The sequence below is a fragment of the Rhea pennata genome, chromosome 33 (genome assembly GCF_028389875.1).
Source record: "Rhea pennata isolate bPtePen1 chromosome 33, bPtePen1.pri, whole genome shotgun sequence".
Lineage (NCBI taxonomy): Eukaryota > Metazoa > Chordata > Aves > Rheiformes > Rheidae > Rhea > Rhea pennata.
In genome coordinates this window covers 816,563-829,508 of record NC_084695.1, presented here as the reverse complement: position 1 = coordinate 829,508, position 12,946 = coordinate 816,563, and the positions used below count along the sequence as shown (strand labels likewise).

At 58.8% G+C, this 12,946-nt stretch overlaps 1 protein-coding gene across 6 annotated transcripts in view; it reads left to right on the top strand.

Moving 5' to 3' along the window:
- BRD4 (bromodomain containing 4) overlaps positions 1-12,712 on the top strand; it is a 72,096-nt gene extending 59,384 nt beyond the window's left edge. For 2 of the 6 annotated variants that reach the window (XM_062598439.1, XM_062598436.1), the window contains 13 exons: positions 84-293; positions 871-1,070; positions 1,744-2,045; positions 3,123-3,233; positions 7,516-7,568; positions 7,665-8,097; positions 8,258-8,797; positions 9,917-10,029; positions 10,178-10,337; positions 10,469-10,620; positions 11,356-11,567; positions 12,173-12,452; positions 12,639-12,712. In XM_062598439.1, coding sequence (XP_062454423.1) covers positions 84-293; positions 871-1,070; positions 1,744-2,045; positions 3,123-3,233; positions 7,516-7,568; positions 7,665-8,097; positions 8,258-8,797; positions 9,917-10,029; positions 10,178-10,337; positions 10,469-10,620; positions 11,356-11,567; positions 12,173-12,452; positions 12,639-12,707 — 2,835 coding nt within the window. In that variant the 3' untranslated portion in view covers positions 12,708-12,712. Of the gene's footprint in view, positions 1-83; positions 294-870; positions 1,071-1,743; positions 2,046-3,122; positions 3,234-7,515; positions 7,569-7,664; positions 8,098-8,257; positions 8,798-9,916; positions 10,030-10,177; positions 10,338-10,468; positions 10,621-11,355; positions 11,568-12,172; positions 12,453-12,638 lie in introns of those variants that run through there. The other 4 variants (XM_062598437.1, XM_062598438.1, XM_062598441.1 and 1 more) reach the window with 4 other exon arrangements.
- The last annotated feature ends 234 nt before the right edge of the window (positions 12,713-12,946 follow it).

The following is a 12,946-nucleotide window of genomic DNA, read 5'->3' as shown; positions in this document are numbered from 1 at the left end:
GGGGAACACCCTGGAGAGAGAATTAAAGTTTGTAGTGTAGCTCCCCTGCCAAACCCTGCGTTATTTTTCCAATGTATTTGCAGGACGTGTTTGAGATGCGCTTTGCTAAAATGCCAGACGAACCAGAAGAACCTGTGATTCCGGCCTCTTCTCCCGTGGTGGTGCCACCTCCGACCAAGGTGGCTCCCCCTTCGTCTAGCGATAGCAGCAGCGATAGCTCGTCCGACAGCGACAGCTCGTCGGATGACTCTGAGGAAGAGCGAGCTCAGCGGTTAGCAGAACTCCAGGAACAGGTAACGTGTCCGTCTTGAGGGATTGGTCTCACGCTCGAGGGCCTTGGGCAATTTGCTCTATTTGGCTCAAAGCCTCGTTGTAAAAATAATGAGCGTCAGCTGTAAAGCGCTATAAAACCTTCAGTCGTAAAGGGCTAGCAGAGCACTAAGGGATTGGTGCTTTCCAGAACGGTCCTTCCAGACTCATTTAGGACACCCAAAATGTTCCATAATCACAAGAATTCAAGAATGTGGAGCCTCGCTTCCGAGCCCCCTGTGGCCTTCCAGCTCATGACGTTGTTAGTACTAGTAAGTAAAGCATGACTGGTGCTGAGGAAGCGAGCAACCTCCTTCTGCAATTAACGGGGAGAAGTACAGTGCCAGACTCTTTTATGAAGAGTTTGGTCCAGACACTTAAATACCCAAAAGTCACGGTATGCGGAAAAGCTGGAAAAACAGGCCTAATATTAACAGATAAGAAAGCATAGGTAGTACAAAAAAATAAAAGGAGAAAAGCATCAGAGAGAAAGGTAATTAATATGGAAGAGGAGGAGGTGCTGGGCAAAAGTATCTTGATCTTTGTATGTCTGCCTCTCAGCTTAAAGCAGTGCATGAACAGCTTGCAGCCCTGTCACAGCCCCAGCAGAACAAACCAAAGAAAAAGGAGAAAGACAAGAAGGAAAAGAAGAAGGAGAAGCACAAAAAGAAGGAGGAACTGGAAGACAGCAAGAAAAGCAAAGCCAAGGAGCCACCGTCCAAGAAGACTAAGAAAAGTAACAGCAACAGCAGTACCTCCAGGTCAGCCCTGTCCCCGTTGCATTCGCTATTTCTTTTACCCCTTCCTTTTCTCGGAGCTTCAGGTCTTGAATTAGGAGGTAAGATGCTGAGAACTGAGCGTCAGCTGCTCGCCGGCTGCTCGCTTGAAGGGGCTGTAGCATTTTAGTGTTTAACTCCAAGGCAAAGAGCAGTTGCTTGGCCTATTTAGCTGTGATGAGACAAAATTAAGGACAGGGGAAGCGAGCGGCGCAAACCTGCAGCGAGATCTCCTCGGAGCTCGCCTCTGTCCCCGGGCCTCACCACATCACTTAAACGTTAAGTGCGTTAGCACGGGTGGGCTTCGAATCCGCTTGAGACTGCGAGAGGTTTTTTTTTGTTTAGTTTTTCTCTCTCCCTCGGATAAACTTGCAAGCACAGCTACCGCTGTTCTTGCCAGGCGGTTTTGAAATGCTCCGAGCGCAGCCGCGATGCTAAAGCCAGGCCGAGCTGTTTTTCCTTCTTGCGGACGTTCTTCACGCGTGCTGGGTGTTGCCTCGCTCGCCCCTACCTCTAGCGGCTGCCGCTTCGCCCCGGGCGCCCAGGTTATTCTCTCCGCGGTAGCAGCAGTTTCTGAAATACGGCAGCGGCGGCGTTAACGTTTGAGACGTGAGAACTGAGCAGCTACTGTAATAATCTCTTCATAATTATTCTTAAGTAGCAAGAAGGAGCCTGTGACGGTGAAGAACAGCAAGCCCCCTCCAGCCTACGAGTCTGAGGAGGAGGAGAAGTGCAAGCCCATGTCCTATGAGGAGAAGAGGCAGCTGAGCCTGGACATTAATAAACTCCCCGGTGAAAAACTGGGCCGAGTTGTCCATATCATCCAGTCGAGAGAACCCTCGCTTAAAAACTCCAATCCAGATGAGATTGAGATTGACTTTGAGACGTTAAAACCATCCACGTTACGGGAGCTGGAGAGATATGTAACGTCGTGTTTACGGAAGAAGCGGAAACCTCAAGGTACCGTTCATCCTCGAAGCAGCTTTCCACGTGTTCCGGTGCTCTATTCCCAGCACGTGGAAAGGAATAGGGGGCACGTAGCAATATTTTAGCTGTTTTATATCCTCGTTCAGGGCCAGAGAGGATTTCACAGCTCCTCCTTGTCTAGCAAAACGCTTTCATGACCCAGCCGTGTGCGTATTAAATCCTGCCGCTGGGCTTTAATCCGGCGGCGAGGCGGCGGAGGGCAAAGATGGTTTCGCTCGCCCACAAAGTGCTTCCGCACCAACCTGGGATGCCGCTGCATGAGGGTTTGCGTTTGAGTTTTGTGGGCTCCGGGCTGAGAGACTCGCTACGTGGTCCTTCCTCTCCGCAGGCTTTAGGAATTAGAAGTTTTTTTTTTTTTTTTGCCACTTTTTAATATATATATTAATATAATTTGTGAGCAAAGAACCGATAAGCATTTTTTTTTTTTTTTTACCTATATGATATGTTTCCCTGAACGATGAGGCAGCAAATAGGGATTTGAGAGGAACCTCTGCGCTGCCCGTTGGCCAAGCTTTAATGGTTACTGCACGGGATAAATCTAAATGGGGAACAAGCCTGGGCAACTCTAGCAAGTTTTTATGCTTATACACCTGATCCCAATTTCAGTTTAGTTCAGCAAGTCATGAAAAGGTATGACAGTGCTAGTGGCCTTAGCAGCTCTTGGGCCGTAGCTGCACATTTTTATTCTAGTTTAGACCTATTACATTTATTCTGCTTTTAAAAAAGAAAAAAGGCAGTTCCCTACTATTTCACTGCCTCAAATGCCGAGCTGAACCAGGAAGCTGATGGAGCTAAGAAATAATGAGGCTAAAAAGTGAATTTTCAGCCCTATTTGTGGCCTAGCTGGTACACATCAGCGTTGGGAAGAAGGGCAGAGATTGGGAGAAGGGTTTGCCCATCAGTGGGCTTGCATTGGCGAGTGCTGCGTCCGCACGGCCTCCGGTCCGCTCCTGGACGTGGCATTGGTAGGGGAGGAGGGCACAGAGCACGAGGTAAGACGCCGGCTTAGTTTTTGGTGTCCGTTGATGATGTCCTGTTATCTTGTTGCAGCAGAGAAAGTGGACGTAATTGCTGGTTCCTCTAAAATGAAGGGGTTCTCCTCCTCAGAATCGGAGAGCACCAGCGAGTCCAGCTCCTCCGACAGCGAAGATTCAGAAACAGGTTAGATACGGCTTATTTAAAGACTCAGTCCTTTACCTGTTTTCTGTATAAATAAATATGTTTTCATTACCGGCTTGGTCTTTAATTTTTTTTGTCTTTGTAATTCCAACCGTGCACCCGGCGTAGCTGCTGCACCTTGGCCCGGTTTGGGCCCTCTCTGCATGCAGCTTGGCAGTAGCGGTGTTGTCTCTGGCATTTCACGGGCGCTGCGAGAGGTTCTTTTCCTGAACTTTCCTTTCCTTAAGTTGGGCGCGGGAGCCAAACTCGGGCACGTGCCGACGTAGCTCTTTGTCTGCCTAATGACCTAGATCTGTGTTTTTAGCAAGCTACTGTGTTTTCCTCGGAGAAGGTCTACAGCGTTCTCACCGGGAACCGCCAGAGCAGCGTGGTGGGGAAAAGCTGAGATGTGCATTGGCGTATAAAACCTTTTTTTCTTTCTTCTTTTTAAGGCACCGGGCAAGAATTTCTTGGAAAAAGTAGGAGAACCTTGCGGGGCGGCGTCTGCTCCGCGTAGCCATTCGGTTTTTCGCGAGTACCGACCTTGGTCTTGCGTGATTTGGCCTTCGATGAGTTCGCCCTCACGTTCTCGTGAAGCCTTGCTCTTGCCTATGAAACCACTCGCCAGCGTTCCCCGCGTGGCGTTTTCCGATCAGCGAAGCAGCAGCCAGGCTTTGTCGCTTCCCGTAAACGCTCCTGGTTTTACAGATGTGTTTGCCCGGGATCGCTCCGCGGCGTGCTGTCTGGCAGCACAACGTGCATGCTTTTGCCTGCTTTATGCCTTTTTATTAGAAATCTGGTTTTTTTTTCCCCCTAAGGAACTCGGGTTTGATCAGTTAGGGGCAACTAATTTATTTTCTGCTTTCCCATTTTAATCTCAAAGAGCCAACAAAGATTTGGACCTTCCAAGGCTTCTGTGAAAAGCTTTTTTTTCCCCAACAAAAATCACCCGTTCTCTGCTCTTTCTCCCCTCCGCGCCTCTTCGCAGGCACGCGCGGATTTTGGGAAGGGCCGCGCCATCCCTCCGAGCCCCTCGCTTGGTTTTCGCGCCCTACGACTCTCCCTAGCGTCGCGGCGACGCGTCCGCGTTTCGCGAGCCGCCGTCCGTCCCGGTTTCGATCTGGGCTGCGGCGGCGCGGCATTAACTTCGCCGAGCCGCAAACTCCAAAATTGGTGTTTTTTAGAAGGAACTGAAATGATTGCAGAATACCCGTTCCCTAGCCAAATGCTGCCCAAAAAGCAGACTGTCAATCTTTGCTCCTGGGATGAAGAAAACGGGTTTGACCGTAACGTCGCTGCAAACAAAAGCTGATTAAACACATCACCCTGCAGCTTTGGCCCAACCGACGGCCGCTCGCGGTTTTAAAGCGGCGATAACGTTGCTTTTGATCCGCTTTCTCTCGACGCGTTTTGGTTTTCTCGGCTACGTTCTCGGCTTTTCCAGCTTGAGCTGTTCCCTGGGAATTCCCAGAAAAGAAGGAATCGCGGGGCCGCGAGAACGATGGCAAAGCCCTGAAAACCTTAACTTCGGTTTGACGGACGGTTTCGGAGGGCCCCGATTTTGCTTTTCTTCCAAAATTGCTCTGTAGGGAGAGTTCACCTTTAGGAATTGCAACTTTTTATCCACGGTTGAGTACGGGAAAAGGCGGTTTGCTTGGCACGGAGATAAAACGCCTGTGGTTTTAAGCTCCCTGCCTTGCACACAGATGCGGCTTGCTCCCGGCGCCAGAGATGCTCTCGATTTGCTCAACGCGTTATTTTATTTTAGTGATTTTTTTTTTTTCAATGTGAGGAGCTCCGGGTTTTTCCTTTCCCCGCCTTCCGTGTCCACTGTAAACGCGCGGGACGGCCGAGCCGCACGTTCCCCCGGCTGAGCGTCGTCGGGACGGGACGGGGGCAGGGTCTTCCGCTCTTTTTTTGGAGGGGGGGGCTTTTCCATGATTTCCACCTTTCCCATGATTTTAGGGAGCTTTTCATAGGGCTCTGCAGCTTCCCCACGATTTTGGGGGGCTTTTCGCAGGGCTTGGCGGCTCCCCCATGATTTTTGAGGGTCTTGGCGGGGCTCTGCAGTAAATCTGGCGGTCGCTCGTGCAGCGCTGGAAGGAATCTTGACGAGGAACGGGCTGTTTTGCGCCTGTTTTTTTTGATCCCGTTTTATTTAGGTTAGCATTTGCTCTGCTGCACGGAATTCCTCTCTGCAGAGCTGTTTGATTTCTTGCCTTTTACCTGCATTTTTTTTCTTTTTCTTTCTTTGGCTTTAACAATACCATAACCACTATCTGCCTTTTGCAAAACCGCCCGAGGAACTGCATACGTTTTATATTCTTTTCTTCCAAAGAGCAAAAATGAAAAGTGTTGGGCTCACTGCGGAGAAACGCATCTTCTATATTATCCCAGAATCATAGTTTTAAGCAAATAATTTACCGCCGAGATTTGCCACTAGCCTAACGGTCTTGTATCCTTCTGCTATTCTGGGTGAGCGTGGGTGGGAGTGAGGATATTTAGGGTGAAAAAAATTCACGGGGGAGGAGGGGGAAAGAGAAACACCGTAGAGTGGTTTTTTTTTTTTTTTTTTTTTTTTTTTGCTTCCCCACGGCTTCGAGGGACTTTGCAGCGGGCGAACGGAGAAGGCGGCTGAGCGCGGCGGGAGCCCGACGCCGTCTCCGTCCTCAAAGCCGTGATAATTCCCTTTTTCTCGTCCGCCGGCGGCGCCGGCCGCCCGCTTTCCTCCAGCCGCGCTCGAGGCTTCGTCGAGGGGCTTTTCCCATCGGAATCGAAGAGTTTTTTCTGCTTGCAAGCAAATATTTGCTGGCAGATTCGCTGCCGTAGTTTTTGCAGCGGCCGGAAGCTGGAACCGCCGTTCTCTCCAACCGTGTTTTTTATTCCCCTCCTCCCTGCCCGGGGTAAACGCTCGTTTCACTTCACTTTTATCAGCTGCAGAAAGTCACCTTTGGTTAGGAAAAGCCGTCGCACACCCCAGGAGGGAAAAATGCCGTTAAAATCTCGCCTTAACTCACATTCTGCTTGCTTTGGGGTTTTTTTTTTTGTTGTTTTTTTTTCCCCCCTTTCCCAAGTCTTGAAAAACTCCAGCCTTGACCCCGGCGGGACCTTGGAGCTTTACTTTGGCTTTGCAGCCGGAGCCGCTATTCCAAGCATTTCTCCCACGACTCGCAGCTCCAAACTTCCCCGGCTTTTTTTTTTACCTTATTTGTGGCTTCACGCGGCTCATCTGGAGCCGTTTTGGGGCCTTTGCAAACTCCTGAGATGGGGCCGTTTCCCTTGATAAGAAAAAAAAACGTGGCAGAGCTGGGACGCCGGTATAATTTTGGGGGAAATTCGGGGGAAATCTTTTTACGGCTGCCGGACCTGCGAGCGTTGCTCTGCGGGAGGTTCAAGCCCGCCGCGTGCTCGCGGTCGGCTTTGGACACGCGGCGGAGCGGAAGCAAGAGGGGCGAAACGCTTGCGGCGACCGGGATATTTAATTGCAATTAGGCTGGGCTCCGCCGAGCCTCGGGAATCGGCGGATCCTCGCCGGAGCAGCTCTCGCCTGCTTTCCCGCCTGACGCCGTCCACGGGAATATTTTTGTTTTCCCGGCCGGAGGAACGTGAGCGGAGCGGGCTCCGCGTTTCGAGCCGTTCGCCGAGGGGCCGCCGCCTCCAAATGCCCCTTTTCGCTGCCCGGAGCACGCTTGAAATAACGATGGCTCGTCGCCTGGGATTTGCCGCAGAGGAATTTTTATTTGGGAGGGATAGAAGGGAGGCGGCCTGCTACGGGACGGCGCGTTTTCGTCGCTCCGCCGCTTCTTGGCAGAGGAGAAAGCCTGGGAACTTGCCGGGCGTCCCCAAACTTAGCTCGTGCCTTAAAAATAATCTTGGCGGCGAAAGGGAGCTGGCGCAGGACGCTGACCCGCGGGGCTTTGGGCTCGGCAGGGCGGCCGGGTTTATTTATTTATTTGCTTGTTTATTTTGAACGTCGGGCTTCTTTGCCAAGTCCCTCGTGCTCCTCTTTACCGCTCCGAGCGGGGCCTGCGATGGCTTTTTTTTGTTGTTGTTGCTGCTGCTTTTGTTTTTAAAGGCTGTTGGAAGCGCGATGTCGGCCTGAGGCCGGGGGCAGGAAACGTTCTCGCTCGGCGCCGGCGCCGCCGTCCCGGCTCCGGGCCTCGCCAGCGCCTTGTCCCTTGGGCGAGGCGTGAAAGCGGCATCGTTTTCGGCGCCGGCGGGGGAAGGAACGTTGTGGGCGCCGGGCGGCCGCTAACGTTTGCTCTGTCGCCTCTTGTCTTTGCAGAGCTGGCGCCGAAAGCCAAGAAGAAGGGGCATTCCGGGCGGGAACCCAAAAAGGTAGGAAGCGGGGACGTGCCGGGGAATGGGGGCGGAGGGGCTCGCGAGCCCGCCGAGCTGCCGTGGCGGTAACGGGCGCCGTTTGCTCTTCCTCAGCATCACCATCACCACCATCAGCAGGTGCAGCAGCAGCAGCCGCCGCCGCAGCAGCAGCCGCCGCCGCCGCAACAGCCGCCGCAGCAGCAGCCGCCGCCACAGCAGCAACAGCCGCAGCCGCCGCCGTCGGCGCCGCAACAGCCGCCGCAGCAGTTGCAACCGCTGCAGCCCCAACCGCCGGCGGCGCCCGTGCCGCCGCAAGCGCCGCCGCCGCCCCCGGCGCTCAAGTCCTCGCCGCCGCCGCCGCCTTTTGTGCCCGCCCAAGTGCCCGTGCTGGAGCACCCGCTCCCGGGCACCATGTTCGACACCATGACGCATTTCGCCCAGCCCATCCTGCACCTACCCCAGCCGGAGCTGCCGCCCCACCTGCCCCAGGCGCCCGAGCACAGCACTCCTCCCCACCTCAACCAACACGCCGTGGTCTCGCCGCCAGGTGAGCCCCCCGCCGAAGCCGCGCCGTGGCCGTCGCCGCCGGGGGCTTTGACGCCCTGGCGTGGGTGCTGCCGTGGGTGGGAGGGAATTGTGCGGCGGCGGCGGCTGCCGCCTTCTTGCCAGGGCCGCGGCTTCACCGTCTCCTTTGCCTCTCTCGCCAGCTTTGCACAACGCTCTGCCGCAGCAGCCCTCGAGGCCCAGCAACCGAGCCGCCGCGCTGCCCCCGAAGGCGCCGCGTCCGCCGGCCGTCTCGCCCGCCCTGAGCCAGCAGCCCCTGCTCCCGCAGCCGCCGCTGCCCCAGCCGCCCCAGGTGCTGCTGGAGGACGAGGACCCGCCGGCGCCTCACCACAGCCTGCCTCTGAGCGCCAGCCAGATGCAGATCTACCTGCAGCAGCTGCAGAAAGTGCAGCCGCAGACTCCGCTTCTCCCTTCAGTGAAGGTCCAGTCGCAGCCGCCGGCGCCCCTGCAGCCGCCGGCGCATCCCGCCGTGCCCCAGCTGCAGCACCCGCCCCAGCAGCGGCCCATGCACATGCAGCCCCTGCCCTTCCCTCCCCACATGCCCCAGCCGCAACCCCCGCCGCAGCAGCACCCGCCCCCGCCGCAGCCCCAGCCGCAGCCCCCGCCGCAGCCGGCGAAGCCCCAGCAAGTCATCCAGCACCACCCGTCGCCCCGGCACCATAAGCCCGATCCCTACTCGACCGGTGAGCGGTGCAGTGGGGCCGGCGGTAGAGTCTGACCGGTTTAAGCGACGTACATTAGGGGTACGGGATGGGTCGGGCTGCCGCGCGGGTGGGTTGTTTTTCTCCCCCTTCCCCTTTTCCCCGTCCTCCCCCCTCCCTTTTTTTTTTCTTTCTTTTTTTTGCCCTCCCCACACGCCCCCATCTGCCCCTTGGCGTCGCAGCTCGGCCCCGCGGAGCGGCCGCGGCGGAAGACGGGTGCCGGGCTCGGAGTGAGACTCCCCCCCCAACCCCGGCCCGGCCCGGCCCGGCCCGGCCCGACCACTGCCGCCGCTGCGGCTTCCTCGAGCGGGGCCGAGCGCCGGCTCCGCCGCCGTGGCGAGACGGGCCGAGAGCTTCGCCTCGCGCGCGCGGCTCGGGGAAGGCGGCGCGGCGCCCTCGGCTCGGCTCGGCTTGGCTCCGGCTCAGCCGGTGCCGTTCGGAAGCGGAGGAGCTGCGCGAGCTGGGCGGTGAAACATTGGCGGCGCCTCCGCCGCCTCTTAAAAACCGTCGCGCGTGCGCGCGGGGACACGTCTCCGGCCCGTTTTCTCCGAGCCGGGATTTGGCTCCTCTCGACCCGCCGCGAGGAATCGCCGCTTAGCCGGAGGGAGGAAGCGGCCCGCCGAGCGTCGCCCGGCGCCGCGCCGGAGGCCTCTCGCCCGCCGTTTCGCTGCTCTCGCCCGGAGAGCTCGGCTCCGTGGGGGTCTTTGTGCCGAGCGTCTCGCGCGCGGGCGGGCGGGCGGGCGCCGGGCTCCGGCGGGCGCCGCTTCGCCTCCTCGTCGCTCGACCGGCGACCGTCTCGGAGTCACTCGGAGGGGGGAGAAGAGGGCGCGAAAGCCGCCGGCTCCGCTCGGCGCCGTTTCCCCGCGGAAGAAAAAGCGTCGGGCGCCCGCCGGCGCTTTTTTTTTATCATTATTATTTTTTAATTATTTTGATTTTTTAACGCCGCTCGGCGCCGCCTCTGCGCCGGGCGCCTTTGCCTTTAGCTCCAGCGCGAACTCGCTCGCCGGCGGCGGACGGAGCCCGGCGTTGGCGGCGGGGGCGAGCCGGCCGGCGAGCCGGCCGCCGCTGCCGCTGGAACTGACTGGTGCCGAACTGTTGCAGGTCACTTGAGGGAAGCCCCTTCCCCTCTCATGATGCATTCCCCACAGATGCCGCCGTTCCAGGGTTTGGTCCACCAGTCGCCACCCCAGCCGAGCATCCAGCCCAAAAAACAGGTAAAGCCGGGCCGGCTGCCGCCCCGGCCGCGAAAGCTCTCGGCGAAGCGGTTCGTTCCGCCGCGGCGGGCGGGATGGGGAGGGGAAGCGGCGGCGGCGGTGGCGGCGGCGTGTCCCCCCGCCGCCGTGACGCTTGCTGCCGTGGCAGGAGCTGAGGGCCGCCTCTGTCGTGCAGTCGCAGCCGCTGGCGGCCAAGGAGGAGAAGATGCACTCGCCCGCCGTCCGCACCGAAGCCTTCAGCCCGCCGTTGCGGCCGGAGCCGCCGAAACACCCCGAGGGCGTCAAGGCGCCGGCGCACGGCCAGCCGAGTAAGTGCCGGAGCTGAAAAGGCCGACTGGGATTGGGGAAGGGGGGGGAACCTTCCGGCTCTACCACCCCCTCGCAGCACCCTCGGAAGCTCCCGCCGGGCTTCTCTCACCGCCGCCGTTCGCCCTTGCAGGAGCGGAGATGAAGCCGCTGGACGGCGGGCGGCCCGTCATTAGGCCACCCGAGCAGACGCCGCCGGTGGCGCCGCCGCCGCCGCCGCCTCCCGGCGGGCAGGACAAGGACAGGCAAAAACAGGAGCCCAAAACGCCCGTCGCCCCCAAAAAGGTGAGGCTTCGCCACGCCAAGGGTCGAGCGGGCGGATTTGGGAGGAGGGCGCCGGCGAAACGTCTGGGCCGAGGGCCAGGCCCACTGCGCCAGCTGTCTCCGGCCTGGAGGCGTCTCCAACCCCTTCCCCAGCTGTCCCCAGCCCTGGTGGCATCTCCAGCGCCTTCTGCAGCCATTTCCAGCCCCTTGTGCGGCTGTCTCCAGCCTTGGAGACATGTCTAGTCCCTCTTGCATCTACCTCTAGTGTTGGAGACATCTCCAACCCCTTTTGTGGACATCTCCAGTCTTGGAGATGTCTCTAGTCCTTTTCACACCTCTCTCCAACCCCTTTTGCATCTATTTCTAGTCCTGGAGACCATCTCCAGTCCCTTTTGCGGCCGTTTCCAATCTTGGAGACAATTCCTGCCCTTTTCTACCTATCTCCAGCCTTTTGCAGCCATCCTCATCCCTGGAGACATGTCCAGCGCCTTCCATACCCATCTCTGGTCCCATGGGCACCTCTAGCCCTTCCAATAGCTATCTCCAGCCCCAAGCATTCTTCAGCTTCTCCCACAGCCACTTCCAGCCCCCCGGCTGCCTCCAGCTCCATGGCCACATCCAGCCCCACCAGCACCTCCAGTGTGCCCTGTTGCCAAGGACTCTGCTGCGGCAAGGACCCGGGTCACCTTTGCAGCCCTCTTCTCCCATGGCATTGGGGCAGGAAGCACCCTAAAAACGCCTCCTTCTGCTCCACAGGACCTTAAGATTAAAAACATGGGCTCGTGGGCGAGCTTGGTGCAGAAGCACCCCACCACGCCGTCCTCCACGGCTAAGTCCTCCAGCGACAGCTTTGAGCAGTTCAAGCGGGCGGCGCGGGAGAAGGAGGAGCGCGAGAAGGCTCTGAAAGCCCAGGCGGAGCAGGTGGAGCGGGAGAAGGAGCGTCTGCGGCGGGAGCAGGAGAGGATGAGGTGAGAGCGCCGCGGCACCCGGCCTTCCGGGGTGTCTCCCTCGGTTCTTCAGTGCTGTGCAAACCCTTGGGTGCTACGCCAGTCTTGGGAGCGCTACCCAAATTTCTGGCGTGCTAGACAAGTCGTTGGGGGCATTGCACAAATTTTTGGGGTGCTACACAATTTTTGCGGTGGTGCACGAGTCTTAGGGGTGCTGCATACATTTTTGGGGTGCTTCGTGAATCTTTGGGGTGCTACCTCGATCTCACGAGGCTCGGGGAGGTGTGCTCCACCGGCAAGCCCTTCCCTCTGTCCCCGGTGAGCCCATTGCCGCTTTTATGCCCTACGGCGGTCTCAAAACACGGCTTGACCAGATCGGGCGCAGCTACGTTGGGTGCAGCCAAGTTGGTGCAGCCAGATTTGGGTGCAGCCACGTCAGATGGGGCCAAGTCAGTGCAGCCAAGTCGGGTGCAGCCAGGCTGGGTGCAGCCACGGCGGACGCAGCCGAGTTGGGTGCCGCCAAGTCGGCGCAGCCGAATTGGGCGCACCGAAGTTGGGCGCAGCCACGTTGGGTGCAACCGGCCGCGCCGAGCGTCCCCGGCTGACGGCCGCCGTGACGTTGGCAGGAGCCGCGACGACGAGGACGCCATGGAGCAGGCTCGCCGGGTGCACGAAGAAGTCCGGCGGCGCCAGGAGCAGCAGCAGCAGCAACAGCAGCAGCAGCAGCAACAGCAGCAGCAGCAACAGCAGCAGCAGCAGCAGCCGCAGCAGCAGCAGCAGCCCGTGGCGGCGGCCGCCTCGGCGCCGCAGGCGCAGAGCTCGCAGGCGCAGCCCTCGCAGTCCATGCTGGATCAGCAGAGGGAGATGGCCAGGAAGCGGGAGCAGGAGCGGCGGCGCAGAGAAGCGGTGAGCGCGGCGCCGCGGGCTCCTCGGGAGAGGGGACGGCTCGGGCGGGCGGCAAAGCGGCTCCGCGCGGACGCGCTCGCGCCGGCGCCGTTTCGAACCGCGACGCCAAATCCCGATGCTGTCGCGACCCCAAATAACCCTTTTCACCCTTTTTTATTCTTTCTTTTTTTGCTGCTTTTCCCCCAGATGGCAGCAACCATCGACATGAATTTCCAGAGCGACCTGTTGGCAATATTCGAAGAGAACCTTTTCTAAGAGCGCCTGGGTTTTCGCCTCCTGCCTCTCGCCGAGCCGCCCGCCCCCTCCTCAGCCCCCCCCCTTCCCCAAACCCGGCGAAACACCCTCCCCCCCACACACACACACCGGGAATTCTCCGGAGAGAGCGCGGGTGCGTGCCAGCGCCGGCCGGGAGGCGAGCGGCGCCCGCGGCCCCGCCGCCGAGGCTCAGCCGGGCTCTGCCTTACGGCCGCCGCGCCGCCGCGGAAGAGCCAGCC